At 36.6% G+C, this 21,428-nt stretch overlaps 2 protein-coding genes and 1 pseudogene across 4 annotated transcripts in view; all 3 read left to right on the top strand.

The window, feature by feature from the left end:
* Window positions 1-3,728: 3,728 nt before the first annotated feature.
* On the top strand, window positions 3,729-6,318 carry LOC107736898 (nicalin-1-like; annotated as a pseudogene).
* A 2,800-nt stretch (window positions 6,319-9,118) lies between these two features.
* On the top strand, window positions 9,119-12,164 carry LOC107736924 (uncharacterized). Its single transcript, XM_016548313.1, has 5 exons — window positions 9,119-9,241; window positions 10,312-10,429; window positions 10,848-11,007; window positions 11,284-11,418; window positions 11,999-12,164. Exons 1-5 carry the CDS (start codon window positions 9,119-9,121, stop codon window positions 12,162-12,164), a joined length of 702 nt encoding a protein of 233 aa, XP_016403799.1.
* A 1,015-nt stretch (window positions 12,165-13,179) lies between these two features.
* The window catches only part of LOC107736863 (uncharacterized family 31 glucosidase KIAA1161-like), a 17,014-nt gene continuing 8,765 nt past the window's right edge, over window positions 13,180-21,428 (top strand). The window contains exons 1-4 of one of the 3 annotated variants that reach the window (XM_016548224.1): window positions 13,180-13,278; window positions 14,920-14,960; window positions 15,435-15,888; window positions 16,211-20,106. In XM_016548224.1, the coding sequence (XP_016403710.1) occupies window positions 15,626-15,888; window positions 16,211-18,005 (2,058 nt within the window). In that variant the 5' untranslated portion in view covers window positions 13,180-13,278; window positions 14,920-14,960; window positions 15,435-15,625 and the 3' untranslated portion in view covers window positions 18,006-20,106. Of the gene's footprint in view, window positions 13,279-14,919; window positions 14,961-15,434; window positions 15,889-16,210; window positions 20,107-21,428 lie in introns of those variants that run through there. The other 2 variants (XM_016548223.1, XR_001639749.1) reach the window with 2 other exon arrangements.

Below are 21,428 nucleotides of genomic sequence, written 5' to 3'. Positions count from 1 at the left end.
TCAGTATATTAGACTGGAGTAATGGCTGCTAAAAAATATGCTTTGCCAACACAGGAATAAATTACATTTTAAAAATATTAAAATAGAAAACGGTTATTTAAATTGTAATAAAATGTAACAATATTGCTGTTTTTATTGTAGTTTTGATCAAATAAATGCAGCCTTGGTGAGGATAAGAGACTTGAGCATAAAACCTTTTAAAACCATACAATTGTAATGATTCCAAACTTGTGACTGGTAGTTTACAAGTCAAAAGGTTATTGTTCATATTACTTCCAGCTCATTTGTCAGACTGAAAATGTCAAGCCAAGCACAATGCATTGTGGGAAACAGGCAGTCTGTTATTTCAAACATATGCTGAATTCAGAATCACATACTACTTGTACTAATCCTGCCATAGAAAGACATGATAAAAATAGTAAGAGCAGTATACTAGTATGTGATTCTGAATTCAGCAATAGCCATGATGTCTTTTTAATAATGCCAAACCACAGAATTTAACTTATTCTGAAATCCTTACTGATTTAGCAATATGTGAAACACACCACTGGAAAATCTCATTTCTTGATTTAATTAAGAATGCACTGCTTTATGGTGGCTGAATCTCAGGTCCTGCAGAAGGAGACCCTCATGCCTGCATGTGGTCCCAGAGGACGACCAGCTGCTCTGTATGTATGAAGAAGTCACGCAGGCTGCAGCAACTAAGTCTGCTTCTGCACTAGTGAGAGGTGAGAGGGATGCTACCGAGTACCAGCAGTCATAAAAAAGACAAAATAATGTAACGTTTTAGCTGTAAATGCTATAGCCACTCAAATGGATTATTATGCATTTATTATTATGATTGACTGGTTAAAGATAAAATACAAAATAAAATTAAACTAAATAATAATAACAAAAACTGCCATAGATGCCTGTGAGTGAATGACTTGCAAAATAAAATAAAATTCAATTCAATTAATCGCGCCATTATTAATTAAACACCAATGCTAAGTAAATATGCCTAAATTTAAGATTTATGTATTTGAATTGGATATAAAAAATTATTTTCATTTGAATGACACTTTTTTAACATAAAAATAAACTGTCAGTCATACATAAATGAAACAGGAAAGAGATTTCTGCATTTGTTTTTTTTTCAAAAAAGGCATTGTTTATTATTAACTTTGCATCTATTTGATTTTATTTAAATATTTAAATATATTTAAAAAATTTATTTATTCAGATGGTTTAGAATTAGCATAATTCTGTCCAAATAGCATAATTTAATCTGTTAAAAAGTATGAAAATTGTTAAAATATGATATGGAACAAGCAATATTCAGTTAAAATGAAATATTAAAATTTTCCGTTGATAAATATATAAACCTGGTTATTGTGTATTTAAAGCAAATTCCGTTTATTATTACTATTACAGAAATCTTACCTGTTTCCTTTATGTATGACTGACAAACATGCATCACATTAAGTTTATTCGTTTTTAGTTTCTTGGTTAGATTAAAACCATGCAATCCAAATGGAAATTATAAATGTAATTTGAATACATAAATCTTAAAAGACTTTAGGCCTACATATTTTTGAGTGTACTAAGTGCTATACTAAGTAAATATTCATATAAGCAGATTTACTGTAAATTTTAAGCCATGTGAATCAACTTTCTTTTTTTCTCAGTTCTCTGTATATCATCATTGCCACCGCTTTCCAAATATTAGTGAACAACAACTCCCCCATCAAGCCTATTACCGATACCACCATCATTACTTTAGAGGTGAGAATGACAGCTGGCCACACACAGCAACTCTATCCTTTTCTGTAAAACCTAATAGTGTTGGGCTATAATTAAACCTGTCAGTCAAGTCGATTTATTGCTTCATTGGGAGGGAGTACTTCCTGGAGCTGGAGAAGACCCACCCACTATTGTAATTATGACTCATTTGGTCTTGCTCCTGTAAGTCACCACAAACACACACACACACACACACACGTGCGCGCGCACACACACACACACACACACACACACACAGAGGGAGATCAACTAGATTGAAGGAACCTTTTTTCAGTATATATTAATAAATGCTTAATCATTTTTGGTCACATAATACATCACACTCCCTTCAAACATGATTCAGAATGATTAATGTATGTTGCAATTGGCATGGTTCACTTGCTGTGGGAACTGACCTTTTCAAACACCTTGGTCAGAAATTAACATATTCATATAGCCAGCCTCTCAAAGCCCCACCAATGAAAACAGTATTGAATGTAGTGTTGGGAATTGACATCTGGTTGTAATTCAGAACTGCCAAAGCTTTATTCAGCGAGAAACTTACAGTGTTGTACTATACCAGAATGAATGACTCTCATGACGCATTTTATTGAATCAAAAACACGCAGCACAACCAGTCCAAATTCCTAAACAAATGACTTTTATGAGCCGGTTCTTTTTTATTTATTTATTTATTTATTTATTTTTATTTAATTATATCCATGCAGCACGACTAGTCTAGTCCAACAGATTCCATAACTCTTTTTACTCTTTTTGAGAATTTTTTGAAAAAATTGGAATCTGGATCATTGAATTCCGTATGATTCCCATGCGTAATTGAATTTATGCTTGAAGTCCAGAACCTTTGATTTAAGTACCTGTAATGATGCTGTGGTAATCTTGTAATCACAGCAAAGCATTTTATTACCACTGCATTTTACGGGTTCAGATGGTAACATTTCCCACTGGTAATGATGAGTTTTACAGTCACCACCTGGCAGATCACATCCATTCATAAAGTGAAAGCAATGTAATTGGCTGTATGATTAGTATATCGCTGATACTTGAGCTATCTCTTCTTTGCCGAAAAGAATAGGGATACTTTGGATATTTTATTGATCAAATGAGTATTTTTTTTCCATTTTAGTGTATATTATGAGATTGTATGTGTGAGTGATCTGTGTATGTGTGTCTAGTGGCTGGCGTATGGTGCAGACTCTAATGGCAGTGGCATCACTGTTCTCCTCGAGCTGGTTTGACTCTTTCATCACCTCTACAGCGACTCACGAAGCCAGGCTCCATTAGTTCTTTCTGTATTTTATAAACTAAAATGTTTGTGTTGGGAAAATAATTGAAAAACAGGCAACACGAACACAATAGCTTGTATTAACTGATTCATATTCATCATAAGAATTTACTTTTGGATTCTTTTTCTTTTTGCATTATTTTTCATCAACATCTTTTAGATACCACCTTTTATTCTCCCTGACTGGTGGTGGTAAATATAACTTCCTGGGCACCAAGCGTTGGCTGGAGGAAAATATGGACCAGGCAGGTGCGTAAATTATCTCCAAAATGTATTCTTGACACATATTTTACTCCCCAGTCAAAACATTGTCTAAATATTAAATTCGGTCATAGATACACTCTTAAAAATTAAGTTTTTTTATTGTTATCTATGGTTCCATAAGAACCATAAAGAACCTTTAACATCAATGGAACCTTTGCATTCAACAAAGGCTTCTTTAGATTTTAAAAATGTTTTTCACACTAAGAAAAAAAATTTATTTTAAGAACTGTTAACTGAAAGGTTCTTTGGGCACCAAAAATGATTCTTCTATCACATCACTGTGAGAACCCCCTTATGGAATCTTTATTTTTAAGATTGTAAGAATTATGAGCCCTCATTCAATAAAAACACCAAAGTTTGAAGTCTGGATCTCTCTTTGCAGAATCCAGCCTTTTGCATGACAACGTTCATTCTATGTCTGGACTCTCTTGGCACTGGAGACGAGATTTTCCTGCATGTCTCGCGACCGCCTAAGCCTGGAACGCCTCAGTACAGCTTCATTCAGCAGCTGGAGCAGGTTAGGTTGAATTGCGGAGCTGGATTCAGTCGATGTTCTATGAAAATACTGTTTTGAACTTAAATGTTGATTGTCAGTTGACCCTCTTGTACATATTTTCCTTTCTGTCTTTTCAGATCATCTCTGCCAGGTTCCCCTGGGTGAGATTCGGAACTGTCCATAAGAAGATCAACCTGCAGGAGACCACCGTGGCTTGGGAGCACGAGCGCTACACAATGAAACGTATCCTAGGATTCACTCTGTCGCACATTGAGAACCCTAAATCAGAGCAAAGAGGATCTATCCTGGATACCATGTGAGAAAAACCTACCAAAATCTTTCAAATGTTTAGAAAATTCCTTTCTGGAACTTCGGCCAGACGTAGCCAATGAATTAGCCACTCCATCCCAACAAGATGTAAAAATAGCATTCTCGCACTACAAATTAACAACTGAAATCTGCTTGAAGCTGAATATGGTGTAAACTTGAATAATCTGCTGGAACTACCACTTAGCATCCTGCTTCACATATATTGACTGCCTTTTGAATGTGTAAAATGTTTGACAGATGGAAAGAGCCTCAAAGTCTTCAGATTGGCTGAACAAAGATTCAGAGTGTGGTCTGCAGTCACTTTTTTTTTTTTTTTTTACTAATTTAGTGATATCTGTCAGATTATATGTACATTTTCCAGTGCCACTCCATAACAAATCTCCTTCCAGACCTTTAAATCGTCTTTAATCCCAAGTGTGAATTAAGTTTTCTATCCAATGCAGCTCTGTTATAGTAGACATTTCAGAATACATTTTAAATGATAGATGCACCGTTTCTCATCTCACTGTTATTTCTGTATATTCAGGGCACAGGTGGACATCAGGAAACTCAAGTGGAACGCCGTTGTTGTTGCTGAGTCCTTGGCAAGATTCATGTACAATCTTTCAGACAAGGTGAGGCAAACATTTGGAGTGTCTCGCCAAATTTAAACATTCGCGTTAACCTTGAAAGCACACACAGACAACGTTTGTCTTTGTTTCCACTTTTCATTAATATATACTATTTTTTTTCTGTAGGGCTCCACTAAGGATATGCAGGTTTTCAAGGGCAGTTTGGTAATAAATTTTTTTCTGCTCCGTTGTGCATTTTATCAGGCTATAGAATGAAAGAAAGAAAGAAAGAAAGAAAGAACTCACCCAAACTTTTGAATCTCATTAAGTTCATGAAGGAAACCTAAAACTGTGCACCCTTATGTGCTATGTAGGATATTCAAGACAGCCGTTTGTCTGCATTGATGACCATGATAACGTCTGTTCCATGAGCTGTTCAGCTGATGGACAGAGAACCAGAACACAAGCTCTTGTTTAGCAGCCCGGAGCAAGAGTTCTGGTCCATAGACACACGTTCCACCCGGACCGAAGGTACGCACACACAGACACGGCCAAAATGTTTCACCTCATCAGTGGCCTGAAGCAAGACTTCAAAAGACTTCTGTAGGTTTACAGATGCAGATTTCAAATATGCATACATTCACAGAGCCAGAATTCATTTTTTCTTTTTACCTTGCCTGTAGCAAAAGTTCAAACAACGTTTACCGACACACTTTCTGAAAACAGCAAAACTACAAACTCACACACACAGATACAGACATTTTAAGCCTGTTTTGTCTGACTTTTATAGGGATCCTGAAATCACATTCTTTGATCAAATGAAACAACCAATGATGATGTACAGGTGAGTCTTCTCACTGGTTGTTTTGAGGCAAAGATGGTTTTAAAGTCAACCTGAAACAGCATTAACAACCCTTTTTTTACATTAGTAAAATTATTAGTAATACATTTCAAAACGAAACTTAGAAAAAGATCATGTAAATAGGGTTTACTTAAAATCCCTTATTGTACTAGTTGGATCCAGACAGTGGTATTATCGTTTTGTATATTAGTTTTTTATTTTAGTTTAGTTAGTTTAGTTTTAATAATAAACCATGTATTAATTAATTTTAAAATTAATTTATTTTATTTTATTTTAGAAAGAGTTATTATGAAATTCTAGTGTCAATTTTTTTTCTAGGAAATAGTCTTTTTTTTTTTTTTTAGTTATAGTGATTTTATTTATTTTTTTCGTTTTACTATTCACTTTTTTAGGGTGAAGCCTGCCGCCTTTGACCTGTTTTTGGGTGGCTGTATAGCTGGATACCTTGGAGTAGTTTATTATGCAATCCAGGTGAGCTGTGGGTAATGCATACCAAACTAATTAGAGTGCTGGGGTCAGTATGCTAATTATACCTGCATAGGTTGGAATTGAAAGTCTATCAGTAATCTGAATCTGTAATCTCATATTTCTTTAATGTGTGGTTTAGTTAATTTGTTTAAATAATTTCTTTTTGTTTGCAGAACTTTTGCAATGTCTACACTAAACTGAAAGCAACTGTGAAAGCCAAGCACCAGTAAACTGGAGTAAAGCAGACACATCAGAGAACCATTGCACAGAGACATCTACAACACGGGCAATTTAATGCCTGTGAGGACTGAAAACTTTTGGAATTCATGTCTTGATTTTAAAGTGGCTACTTGGTGTTTTATAATTCCCTTGCAGTCTCTTCTGTTTCTGTTTGATTCCTTTTTTAAATTAAATATCATCTCTCTCTATTAGAATTGGCGACTTTGCTCATTCTGCAATCAAAAATCCTTCTGGAACGTTACTGTATGTTTACACTTTGGTCATTGAAGGGAAAGAAACAAAATGAGATGATTACCCATGTAAATTTGATATGTTGGGAATAGAACGGATCTCATGGATAAGTTATGAGTCACTTAAAAAAAGAACCTGATGCCAAGTAAGAGTGAACAGATCTGTGGCCTGTTCAATGTGGCACTGAGTCACCTATATGTAGTGGAATTATAGTCACTGAACACCTATATGAAAGAAAAGTGTATGAACAGTTGATAATGTTTCAAAGATAAATATATAAAGATTTTGTTAAAGCAATGGTTCACCCAAAAATGAAAAGTTACCCTCAAGTTACCAATATGTAAATCTCTTTGTTTTTTCATTGGAACAGATTTGGAGAAGTTTAACATTACATCACTTGCTCATTGGATCCACTGCCGTGAATGGGTGCCGTCAGAATGAGAGTTCAAACAGCTGATAAAAACATCACAATAATCCACATGTAATCCACACAACTCCAGTTCGTCAGTTAATGTTTTGTGAAGCAGAAAGCAGTGTGTTTGTTATAAACAGATCGATCATTAACTTCAAATCCTTGCTTCCGGCTAAAATACGAGTTCTGTATTCATAATAGTGCTTTCTCCAGTGAAAAAGGCATCTCGTCTCAACCAGGAGAGGAACATGCACAGATCAAGCACTGTTTAGAAGCAGTTAAAACACCTTGATGTTTTTTCACTTCACAAGATGTTAATTGATGGACTGCAGTCATGTAGATTACTTGTGGATTATTGTGATGTTTTTATCAGTTGTTTGGACTCTCATTTTGACAGCACCCATAGGTTATTTCTCTATGTGAGTGATTATTAAAAAAGTAGAACTTGACAGAAACCGCCCTTCAGACCCATTTCCTGTCATTAAGTATGTATGGAACGTTTTTCCCTGTGGAACTATCTGAGTAACCTCAAAGCTGTCCAGTGCATAATAGGTCACTGATGGCATACTTGATTTACTTGTGTTGGCAGAGCTACGGAGGATATTTTGTGTGGCTGACAGTGACTGTGGATAAGTGCCAAATGCTCAGTTAAATGACTCTCTTGATTATCTCTTATGAATGAAGAACTCCTTTCATTCACACAGGATTAGTCATTCATTACTGCCATCCACAATATCGGATCTACTACAATGGCATTACCAAATTCCCCTAATGTATCATATTATGGTTACTGTGGAGTTTAATGTCTGCACATTTATGGCTGTAGTAACATGATTCATAGACAGAGAAAGGGAAATTTACTTGCTTTCAGCTGGTCTGGGCTTATATATATATTATTCAGCAAGGATGTAATAAATTGATCTAAAGTGACAATAAAGAGATTTATAATGATACAAAAGTTTTCTAATTCAATGAAATGCTGTTTTTTTTTAAACTTTCTATTCATTAGACAAACCTGATACATTTATCATGCTTCACACAAAATTATTAAACTGCACAACTGTTTTCAACATTTCAAAATTTATTGAGCAGCAAATCAGCATATTAGAATGATTTCTGAAGGATAATGTGACACTGAAGACTGGAGTAATGATGCTGAAAATTCATCTTTGCCATCACAAAAATAAATTACATTTTAAGATATTTGAAAACAGAACACAGTTATTTTAAATTGTAATAATATTTTGCAATATTTCTATTTTACTGTAAATTTTAATTTAAATAAACATTTACAAATGTCACATTTATCTCTCGTTATTTAGTTTGAAGTAACTCCAGATTTTTCCCCCCTCCTATCCTAGAAAACAGGTCCCATCCTGCATAACTACTTGCTGATATGGTCATTTATTTTTCCCTTCAAAGTGGTGGAATGCTTATAAAAAATAAAAACAAAATCTGTAATTTCTTTCTTTAAAAAAATTTATTTATTTATTTTAATTTTTATTCTTATAATCAGTATTAATTATAATTAATTATATTAATAATTCTGCCCAGCTTTAATTCTGGCATTTGTCCAGACAACAAACAGATAGCACCTCATCTGTTTAACTCTCAGTCAGGTCCCGCTGAACAGGGGCCACAAAAGACACACAGGATCTAAGGCTTGAATTATTGATCACTTGGCTGAGGGGGGAATGAATCCTGGGGTGGCTCAATCCTGGTGACAGACGGATATCTATGCAGATTATTCAGTTGCCAGCTCTCTTTTTCTCTCTTCAGTGGAGCGTGTAATACAGAACAGGACCAGAAGGCCAGAATAACATCTCATATGATAGCTTAGGACGTGCTTTGTGTGTTCTACAATTTCAAATGTGATTTGAATCTTTTGTTTGATCTCAAAGTCAGTGACAGCCAAAAAGGGCAGAGTGATAAATTAATGAAACAGGAGAGCTCAAGGAAACATGCTGTCATAATTTACTCAACTTTATGTCGTTACAAACCTGGAGGATGAGTAAACAATTGTAGAATTTTCACTTTTGAGTCAATTAATCCAAACGCTCCATGGACAGATGAAAGGACTGAGGGATTAGGATAGAGAAGAGAGGAAGAGGAGCAGAGGCGCTGAAGAGAGGGAGGGAGTGAGGTAGGGCTGATCAGTCTAGCAGCTGCAGACACACTCTTACTGTACACAAGGGAAATGGGTCCTCAGCTACACTTCAGCAGCACCTACTCAGAGGAATTCAGTTACCCGGCTCGAGTCAAACCCACCCGGCCCAGACCTTCCTCTGCATATCGCAGGAACAATCCTCATCCACGGCCGGTAAGAGCTTCCTGAACTATTACAACAAATGTTGACCACTATAAATGACATTTGTTCTATATATACATGGGTCTCTTTTGGCATTAGGGGTTTCAGTGATATTTGTTTAGACTAATATATATTTATATATATATTTAGACTAATATAGTTTAGACTAATATATATATTTACTTGATTTGAGGTTGATAAGTTTTCTTAAAAGTCTCTTTGGCTCGGCAAGACTGCATTTATTTGGTAAAAAAGTGCAGTAAAAACAGTAAAATTGTGAAACATTATTATAATTGAAAATAAATGTTTTCTATTTTAATATACTGTATGTTAAAATTGTATTCATTCCTGTGATGGCAATGCCGCTATTACTCCAGTCTTAAGAGTTACATGATCCTGATTTGCTGCTCAAGAAAGATTTCTTATGATCAGTTTGAAAGAATCAGAATCAGAATCAGAATGAGCTTTATTGCCAGGTATGTTTACACATACGAGGAATTTGTTTTCGTGACAGAAGCAGTTGTGCTTCATATTTTTGTGAACAAATATATTTTGAACATGTCTTTTATATTGTGATGAATAAAAGTTCAAAAGAACAGCATTTATTTAGTGTAATATAAATCTTTAAAGGTGGGTTACATTCATTATTTACTTGTTTTGCATTTTGTGAGGTGTTTGTTTGTTTGCATTCTCTCACTTAGCATTATTTTGCTGCTAATGTGTGAATGACACACAGCTGTATGAGTGAAACAATTGGGTTAAAATGCAGTATTGCGGTAAGAAAAGCACTGTAAACAACAGGCACCGTTTTTCAATTAACTTGAATTTAACTGCCCTGACAAAACATTAATAATTCACCATATTCACCATAGAGCATTGTAGCCGCTTGATTCTGCAAAACAACCTACATGTGGGGGGCCTTGTACAGGAAGCTCCGGGTTACACTGTTTCCAAACCACTGAACAGGGATCAAGGTTGGGATCGACTGTGCTAGCAAAACAATCTAACCTCTGCTGGGTCAGTGTTACAGGCTATTAAGTGCCACTTAGGGTTGGTTTTTCTGAATCCCTTTTGCCACCCAGGACTTCCTGATGCCAAGAACACTGCAGACAGGATATGGCTCACGGAAACACTTTCAGACAACTACTCCACCTACCTCTTTTCTACCTCCAGTCAGACACATATCAGTCCAGTATCCAGGTATCAATACAATCTGTGTCACTACAGCTGAGGTTGAGTCAAAAAAAATCACTGTCGTTGATCAAATCAGTGTAGTTGCAAATATTCGTGTGTTCAGTACCAGCTCCATACAAATATATAAAATATACTTGTATATATTGGGACATATATATCTACAACGTATCAATGTTTTCTTTCTTTTTGCACGGTATTGACCTTAAGACGTACAAACAGCACATGGACAGTTGATGCAGAGCTCATCACAAAAAGACTCCAAACCACCTGAGGCCTCGCGTTGATCAAATCAGTGTAGTTGCAAATATTCGTGTGTTCAGTACCAGCTCCATACAAATATATAAAATATACTTGTATATATTGGGACATATATATCTACAACGTATCAATGTTTTCTTTCTTTTTGCACGGTATTGACCTTAAGACTTACAAACAGCACATGGACAGTTGATGCAGAGCTCATCACAAAAAGACTCCAAACCACCTGAGGCCTCATCTGCAGTTTGTACACTGCCACCTGCTGCCTGGCTTCTCAAACCGCAACAAACCAACTTTGCTCATGCAACAGTCACAAACACACAAGGGTAATGCTTTTGCAGTTCTACTTGATGCATGGGCATTGCATAATTAGTTTTAGTTTAACCTAAATATTATTTTATGACATTATTTTATGTTTATGTTAAAAGATAAATATCCAGTATTGCAGTTTGTTTTCATTAATGTCTTCAAACGCAGTGAATACCTGAACATTCCTACTGTATTTTTTCTGACTACGACACTATCAGTTTATGAAGCCATCATGCTGTGATTTTGTTCTTAAATTCATATAGTTTTTAGGATCATTTCTTATTTGTACTCAGGAAATATTCAGACACAGATCGTATCAGATCAGCTTGGAAACAACAGATGGACATCATGCCATCTTTAAAACCCTTCAAACACCAGGTTACCCATCATCACAGAAGATCACGCTCAAAATTCACAACTGATTGCAGGTATTTTATTACAAAATCTTGAAAAAACAACAACAACAAGCAAACAATAAATAAATAAATAAAAACAAAAATTTAATTATATTATAATTATAATATATTATACACCTCTCTTGTTCACCAAGACTGCATTTATTTTTTATAACTCAGATAAACAGTAAAATTGTGAAATATTATTATCATTTTAAATAAATGGTTTCTATTAAAAACTTTTTTTTAAATTTAATTTATTCCTGTGATAATAATGTTGAATTTTTAGCAGCCATTACTTCAGTCTTAAGTGCCTCCTGATTCTTCAGAAATCATTCTGATATGCTGATTTGATGCTAAAAAGCATTTCTTATTAAACAATTAATTTAAACAATTTTAGCTTATTAAAAAACAATATAACATACTAACAACAATAAAACTATTTAATACATACATAAAACAGATAAATAATTGCAAATCCCTTTTCAGTTATGAACAGCCACTAGAGATTGATCAGATATATGGTCTTTCAAACATATTATAACTTGATGCTTTGATTCAGTGCTTTTAATGTAATCATGCCATTCTGCTAAGCTGTAAATGTGTGTTTCAGCATAAACAAGGCGCTTAATGTTTCTGAATGTCTGAGATTATCCCTTTTAAATCCAGATGTTCTGGTTTGCAGTGAAGGACACAGCTGTTTCCATGTGGTGAAACCATATAAAGTTGGACACTACATCATCCACCCAGAGTTTGTATCAGAAGCAAAGCACTACTAAAAGCCACAGTGTTTGGGCATTTTATAACTTTTTTTTTCATTTATTGTCCGTTTGATAATGTCATTTTACAGTGTATTATTGAGGTAGGCCTACGTTATGTGTTTGGAGATCATGCCTTGTAAAATATGCTTGGGTGCAGCTTCATTTTATTGACTGTAGAATGTATTTTTGGATGTAAATGTGCATTGCACGACAAATAAACAAGGTTTATGATGTGCCTGTTAAATGTTTGTTATTATTTTGTCTTACAAACATTACCATGGTAACTATAGTTTTTATACAACGTAAATACGACATAGCCTATTAAAGCTTCAACTTACATTAACATCCCAACATCTAGGTGCCCCATTTTAACTAATGAGGGGTAGAAAACACCTTTTCATAAAATAGGTTAAATTCGTAAATAGGTTGCATTAAATTGATTTATTTAACCAAACTCACACCAGTCAAATCAGTTGATACATTTGAAATCTATTTTGACAACTGGTTAAAATAGTTACTCTATTCAAAACCATGCATTATAGGCTGCCATTATAGGCTAAAAAGACCATAAAAATGCAAACTTTGCCACCGCTGTCATAAAAAAATGTATTTAAACATTTTATTTATTTAGAAAATGGCTAAAATATACTTTAAAATAAAATGTCCTATTTAATAATTATAATAATATAGAAAAATGTATTTATTTATTTTCATACCACACTCTTTAACGATCGACATATTAAAATAAAGTAGCTTTTTAGTTTTAAAGTAGTGATCGTAGTAACGTTAAATGGTATTTTGGCGGGATGGCGGGTTACCATGGTATATTGTTTTGTATATTTTTGAGATCCACAGAAAACAAACTTGTTAAGCGCTGTTTTCTTTGTTAGACTAATCAACACATACAACACGACATTTTGTATATTTATAGCTGCTGACAGGCAATCATACCCAAACCGCAATATTACCACTTTCTCTTTCGCTGAGTAGCCTATAAAACTCAATTTCCCAGAGTTGCAGAGCGAGTCGCCACATAAACTCCTCCCATAACAAGACACGGCGTTTTCAGCGTCTTGAATTGGTTGAGGGAACAACATGTCAACAAGACACGAAACCAACAGTCCTCGAGCTGGTAAGTATGTTATTTCATGTAACTGCAAATGTTTAGGCATTTAAATAGCGAATTCCTCCTGTCAGCCGCGGTAATACCCTGCGTGTTTTACAGTAGACTCCCCCTTGCCTGATACATCGACCACTGGCTGTCTTATTTCATTTCATGTTGTAAAGAGATTTCCTTTGTCGTTGTCCCATGATAATGTGACCATTTAAGGAGTTTTAGATCTATTCTAATATTATTGTAGTGACTACTACATATCTCAGTACTTGTGTTACACTTTGACCCATGTGATAACCTATCTGTGTGTTAGGTCTCATCTGTTCTGAGTTATTAAAATAGTCCAGTGCTTGGCTATTTTAGTAAAAGTTTACTTTCATACAACGTGGTGATACAACTCTGACCTATTTACATGTCCATGTATGTACAGTACTGTCATTGCCCTTTTTGAGCTTCTATCTGGAATAAAATAAGGTAGCAAAGACTGAATAACCAGTTTTCTGTTCATAGTCACATGATCCGAATCAGCAAAATTATGTTTACTTGAGAGCTGTGAGATAATACATGATCGCTTCATCCCATCAGAAACATTTTCTTGTTATTGTGCTGGTATCTTGGCAGGATTAGGACTGCTGTGGACAGCTGACTCCCAAAGCTTTTGATATTCTTCATATTCTGTGAGATGGTTAGTTTGCAGGAGTAACAGAAATTAACTTCTAAGTTTAAATTGATTTTTTACCTTTTATGGGCATTTTTACCTTTATAAGGCCATTTTTTTTCTAACCTAATTAAATGTATGCATCATCTTTTGTGTTAAATTCTAAAATGTAATCAATATGCAAATATTTAGATACTGTAGGGCTGTGATTAATCAAATTAAATCAGTATCAACAAAATGTGTGTTTGCAATGCAGAGGTGGCACAGAATCTGCATCTGAAGTGGCATTTAGATGCATTAACACAGACTGTTTAATGCAGGACATGAATGCAGTTAACCTGCAGTTACAAATGCATAATTTATGTTTTGATGTTGTTGTTTTGTAAAAAAAAAAAAAAAACCCAAAACATTGAATACTGATATTTGAAATGATTTGGGGAAAAAAAGGGGAACTATAGCCTACTTTAAATATAAACCTAAAGTCAGCTGTAGGTGGCGGCACATCACTGCATGAGTGAGTCATTGAGTCATTCCTTCAACCGATTCATTCAAACGGCTGATTGATTCAGTAACGAAACACTATTGTGTATTATAAATGTCATATAAAAGTAACGCATATAAAATAACAAATATAAAAGTCATACGGGGGCATTTTTGCCCCTGTATCTTGAATTCTGGTGGAATTCTAAATGTATTTTAATAGACTAAATCATGCAGTGAAAGCGTGAACTAAATGGGCACACACAGTAGTCTAATCTACATCTCATAGTGTATGCGTACACTCTCTGGGTGTGTTTTTGTTTGGTTTTTGTGATATACTTGATAATGTCAAATCGCATATCGTTTAAACCACAACTACGATATTATCGTAGACAATATATAAGCACACCCCTAATTACAAGTACAACCTTTTTTACTTCTTAAATGTAATGTTCTGATTCAAAACGTTTATTTGGTTGTTTTGATTCAAATCTCTTTATTTATTTTTATTTTTTTTAAAGTGACTTGACAAAATGAGACGGATCCCAAGGCCACTGAAAAGGTGGGCAGTCACTGTTACATCTTATTAGTGTGCTGTACATTTCCCTCAAAAACATAAAGAGGGAGCCTCTGCACTGGCAGTTCAGCTCTAGGTCTTTCTTCAGTAGAAAACATTGTCCATTAACAGTGCTTTTCATTTCAACCAAGTGTGTCTGGTGGCACTTAGCCAGTCTCAAAGTTTTGCAGATGGCGTTGAATACTGCAGACCCAGAGGCCCTTGTGTTGTCCTCTGGTGCAGTCAATTCACACACTGCTTCAGTGAGAAACCTTGGCAGCATGAATAAACTGATTTGTTTATGCCTTTACCTCCCAGCAGACCAATTCAGGCCGATATCAAAGCTAAAGTTTTTTTTTTTTGAATACTTAATGCTGGAATTTGTACTGTGATTCCTACATCTGCATGACAAGCAGATTTTTGTTTGGACTTTGTTTCAACCTTTTACATTGACACGTTTTGCCACTCCTTTTCCCTCAGGCTCATAATGAACAAGAGGAAAATGTTACATTGAGAGAAGGAAAAATGGATGCAAGACTCAATTTTGCACAAATTTTGCAAGTTATTCACTTTTGTTCTCTGTCTGCCAAATGTCTTCTATAGTCTGTATAAAATTTTAGCCTGCAGTTTTATCAGCTTTTCAACTGTGAATTCAAAAACTAAGACTCAGAATGTACCAAGTAGTCCCAGGAGGTGCAGGAGGAACAATTACTGATGGCATGCCCATCAAGAAGATAGACAAGGACAGTCGCCCTCTGGTGGGGGCTGGAGTTATTGGTGTGATTCTGGTGATTGCAGCAGTGACTGCATGGTGCTATTATATTGCCTCCCTACGTAAAGCTGACCTGCTGAAGACAGAATTGCTTGATTTGAATAAGGATGGCTTTCTCATCCGTAACCAGGCTGGAGGGATTGTCTTGAAGATGGGCTTCAGGTCAGTATGCATGGTGCATATATTCTTCTGATCCCAAAATGTTCTGAGAGCACTGCAGACAACAGTAATATAGGTCCATGAAAAAGAAAAGGTAAAATCTTTAAAAAAAGTACTTTAAAACACATGCCAATTTGAAATTAATTGAACTTTTATACCATTTTCAAAAATGTAAACAGGTTTTAAACACATTTTCAAAGTAATTTTTCAAATATCCTGAATAATTAATAAATACCATTGTTTTGGGGTCATTGTATGAATGGCATTATTAGTGTATTTTTGATCACATGAAAGAAAGAAACTAATATATGCTTGCTGATTTCAGATCTGGCACGCTTGATCTAGACTCCTGCTCGAAGGAGGGAGTGATCCTTCGCTGCTCACGTTCGTTTGCTGGCAAGGTGAACTTCTTCATTATGACCGTAAAGCCAAAGGAAACGGTGATGTGTTACCGTGTGCGTTGGGAAGAGTTGGAGTCAGACCGACCTGTGGAGCACGCCATGTCCTACAATGAATCGCACTGGTATGGTGGTGCTGAGACTGCTGTTCAGCATTGGCCTATTGCCATTTTGGGCCAGCAGGCACCCAAACCTTTTGTCACCAGTGACGTGTACTCCAATCGCCATGACTTCGGTGGCATCCTGGAGCGCTACTGGCTTTCGTCCAACGCGACTGCCATTAAGATCAATGACTCTGTGCCCTTCCACCTGGGCTGGAATGATACAGAGAAAACCATGTACTTCCAGGCACGATATCAGGACAGTCCATACAAACCTGCACCTGGAAGGCCTCCCTATGCTGAGCTTAGTTACAGAGTCTGTGTGGGCCCAGATGTGACCTCTATCCACAAGGTCATGGTTCGTCGATACTTCCCTAAACCCAACAAAGTGCCTGCCAAAGAAATGTTCTGGCACCCAATATGGTCCACCTGGGCTTTACATAAAACTGACATCAATCAGGAAAAGCTTTTAACTTATGCAGAGAATATAAGCAAACATGGTTTTAACTGTAGCCACTTAGAACTTGATGATCGTTACACCAGTCAGTACGGGGAATTTGAGTTTGACACACAGAAGTTCCCAAATGCTTCTGCCATGTTTCAAAAGCTCAAGGCAGATGGCTTCCTGGTATCCCTGTGGACACATCCCTTTGTGAATTATGATTCTACCAATTTTGGGCCATGTGTACAGAAAGGGCTGTTCGTGATGGAGCCTACAGGTCAACTTCCTGCCTTGGTTAAGTGGTGGAATGGCATTGGTGGAATCCTCGATTTTACCAATTCAGAAGCTCGCAACTGGTTCATGTCCCAGCTTCGCTCTTTACGCCAGAAATATGGTGTTTCTTCCTTCAAGTTTGATGCAGGCGAGACCAACTACTTGCCCTGGCAGTTTAGAACTCGAGTCCACCTCCCCGACCCAAGCACCTTCACTCGCCGCTACACCGAAATGGCCATTCCTTTCAACGAACGTGCTGAACTTCGGTCTGGCTACAGCTCTCAGAATATCTCCTGTTTTTTCCGTCCAATCGACCGGGACTCTGTGTGGGGCTATGAACTTGGCCTGAAGTCCCTGATTCCAACCGTCCTCACTATTAGTATCCTGGGCTACCAGTTTATCTTGCCAGACATGATTGGAGGCAATGCCTATCCCAACCGTACTGATGGAAACAGCAAGCTGCCAGACCGTGAGCTCTATATTCGGTGGCTGGAGCTGTCTGCTTTCATGCCTTCCATGCAGTTCTCCATTCCTCCATGGGAGTACGATGACGAGGTGGTGGCTATCGCTCAGCGGTTCACCGAACTACATGAGACACTAGTGGCTCCCAGGGTCATAGAACTGGCTGGAGAAGTACTGGACACTGGGGACCCCATAATTCGCCCATTATGGTGGATCGCCACCAGTGATGAAACGGCTTATAGAGTTGACTCACAGTTTTTGATAGGAGATGACTTGATGGTGGCACCAGTACTGGAGCCGGGCAAGCAAGAAAGGGATATCTATCTACCAGCTGGACGCTGGAAAAGTTACAAAGGAGAACGATTTGACAACAAAGAGCCAATACATCTAACAGATTATCCAGTTGATCTTGATGAAATTGCTTACTTTGAATGGGCTCAGTGAGACTTATGGGAAGCATCTGGAGTTTTGAGCATGTCTTCCATTAAAAGGGTTTGTGAAGATATTAATTAATTTTTTTTCTTCAGGGAATTTAGTTATTCATCCAGGGTTTAAATTTAACAAAAACAGGACTATTTAAGAAATAAGCTTCCGGTTGCATATTTTGACATTCTTCATCAGCTTGGCTGTGCTGTTTTGTGCCATTACAACAGTTAAACATGCATTCGATATCTGAAGCTAATGTCTTAATCCGTGCCTTGCATTTAAACAGTGAATGTCTTTGAGATACCAGCCCAAAACTTTGACACAGTTAAGCTTTTACATATGCTTCTTGCCAAATTAACTAACTTTAAGGATGTATTAACGGGCTGTGACAGGTAATTTTGCACAATATATCCTTGACGTTCTCTCATCTGCATTTTTAAAAAGGGAAATTTTACCAGTACTGTACATAAGCCTTCCTCTTGCAAGGCATATGTTATTATTTTCAGATGTTCTCCACATAGCAAATCAACTTGATTTCTCTGAAATGTACAATTTTGCGAATGCATTTAAAACACTAATGTATGGCTTTTTAACTGCAAGCAATAACAATGTTGCATCCCCTATATACTACAGTAAACTTAGGCTGTGCATGCATCACATTTGAGCATAATCTGCCCTACTCTTGTCTTGTAAGCACCAATACTTGAAATAATCACATTAGAAGTTTGTATGAGTAATGTTGCATTAATGACCAGCAGTCTTTTTTAATCTACTTGCTAAACTGTCATTATGTAGTGCCAAATACATCACCAACAGGCCTTGTTCAAGCATTACTGCATTACTGCCACATTCACAAAAACATTTCCTGCCACATAAAATACAGTTCTTTTTCTTTTCATATTAAGTTGATGTGTGCTGCTCATCTTGTTTTGAATATTGTGCCGTGCTGCCTAATTTTTGTGTTTTGCAATAAGGGCACAACACTTAATGCTTAGTCAGTTAATCTTTATCAGATTATATTTTTGCTGTGCAAGGGTCACCTTTGTGTTTGTTGTGTTTGTTTAACGCTCTTCCAGCACGCTGACAATCGACTTGCACTGCAAGCTTTCTCTAATCTACGACCTTCAAGCTTATTTTTAGCTCTTCCCACACAACTGTGAAAGCGCACTCATCCACTCTGGTGAAACAATGAATCTGTCAAGCAATGTATCTGCTCTAAAAGTAGCTACAGAGTACGTAGACACATGGCAGCTGCCTTTTCAGTACTTGAGCACCTCAAATAACCGTTTAGTGTGTTGCTTCCTGGTATTTTAATAACTTACTTGAGAAGAGGTGTTTGGGATGATTTTCTTCACTGGGACTATGTGCTTATGGATTTTAGAGGAGATTTTATGGATTTCTGAGGAGATCTTGTTAATAGGCCCCTGACAGTGTGGGCCCTTGGTTGAACCAGACAGACTAGACTGCTGATGTTCCAGTTTTTTTTTTTTTTCCATAAAGACTGATATTGTGTGAACATAAATTCCCAGAAGCAAAAATGCTTGTTTGTACATCTTATAGACTTTGTGTGTGTGTGTGTGTGTGTGTGTGTTCCTTCACCATCATCTGTGTGTGGCTTTTAAAAATGTCTAAAAATATCCAAAATGTCTCGGACTAATACATTTCTGTTTTTATTTCAAAACAAATAGTAGTGAATGAAAAGTATTTATTTGTTTTGTGAATAAAACTGCATTTTGCTTTGCATTTCACATGTCCTGGAAAAGCAAATGCTGAGTTTGACCAGCTGCCCTGAAAATAGTATCGCTCTCCAGAGTGTCACAGGAGGGCAGTGTTCACCTGCTTTTCTAGTCCTCCACTTGAAGCTTGTGAAGTGTGTTGGCATGGCACAAGAAAATCCTGTACTTTGTTATTTCAGTATTTTTCTCTCACTGAATATAATTAGCCTGATATTGAAGTAAAGTGGTTCCATTAAACTTTTGACCTCTCTCAAGAGTTATGAGTTATTAATTGTATACTTTCTCCTCTGCATTAATTGTACTGCCCTACATTAGCGATAGACTTCAGTGGTCGAATGATGCCACCCACTCACTATTCAGTTCACTATTTTCCCATTTTATAACGTTACTGGACTTGAGCAGCACATGGATTTTGGCACTAATATGTGATGCAATTTTGGCTCGTCTTTCCAGTGGTTATTAGTTTAGTTTATTTGGCATTATGCAGTTGGTTCTGCCAGCCTCAGCCCTCTGTGTATTTCAGTATGGATTTCCATTGTATTACTAATTTGTGGGCAGTAAATGAAAAAGTTAATGAGTGATTTTATGGAACAACTTTGTTGACTTTTGTTGTAAGGTAGGTGCAGGCTGTAAGATTTCCGAACGATTAAAGAATGACGGAAATAAGGGCAGCTCGAATAGCAACTTAAATGTTAATACCCATTCTTAAAATCCAAATAGTCCTTTTGAAATTGCATGTACAAATAGTTTAGATCTAGTTAGTGAGAGATGATTTTATGCCAGAAAACCACTGTCCACAGGTTTTACAGTCTCGAGTGCCGGTTTGCTCCGTCTCCACCTCATTTTCCTTACTGGCAGATTGGGCTGCATTTCTTTGCTAAGTTCAAATGAGGCTTTCAGGCAAGGGCGTCATGTGTCCATGGATTCATTGAACCTCCAACCTCCTCAAGCCCCTCACAGGAATAGTAATTGCAAAGCAGGTTAAGCCTGATCAAAGTTTGAATCAGACTTTGGTCCAGCATTGAATGAAGTCTCCTCAGAGAGGCATCTTCTTGGTTTTTTAGGCCCTACTCATCATTGGTAGATAATGACAGTGTTGAGGTAATTTACAGGTTATACGGAGGTTGCCCTGGATCAATAAATCATTTAGTTGAGTTTGGGACCGAGGTGGAACCGTGATTTGATGAGCAGGAAAGGGCAAAGACCAGTGGTGGCCTGACAGTAATATGTTTGGGCCAATCATTGGACAAGACTTACAACACAATTCCACATTAAGAGAATTTAGTTTTTTATGTTATAAAATTTTTTAAATCAAAGATTTAATACACTGAATGGAATGCACAAGTCAACATGTAATTAGAAAGGAAGCTCAAATGTTTGATTTTTGATTTCATGTGTTATATTGTGCATGCATTATTATTGCAAAGAATAATAATAATACATAATGATCAGCATGATCATGCATATTAGTGAGTGAGTGACGTGACATGTAACTAGGTATGGTGTCCCATACTCAGAATTTGTGCTCTGCATTTAACCCATCCAAGTGCGCGCACACACACACACACACACACACACAGTAGTGAATGCACACACACACACACACTGTGAACACACACCCGCAGCCAATGTTGCTGCACCCGGGAAGCAGTTGGGGGTTCAGTGCCTTGCTCAAGGGCACCTCAGTCGTGGTATTGAAGGTGGA

The sequence above is a fragment of the Sinocyclocheilus rhinocerous genome, unplaced genomic scaffold (assembly GCF_001515625.1).
Source record: "Sinocyclocheilus rhinocerous isolate Xijiao unplaced genomic scaffold, SAMN03320098_v1.1 scaffold192, whole genome shotgun sequence".
Classification (NCBI taxonomy): domain Eukaryota; kingdom Metazoa; phylum Chordata; class Actinopteri; order Cypriniformes; family Cyprinidae; genus Sinocyclocheilus; species Sinocyclocheilus rhinocerous.
This window is presented reverse-complemented; position numbering and strand designations above follow the sequence as displayed.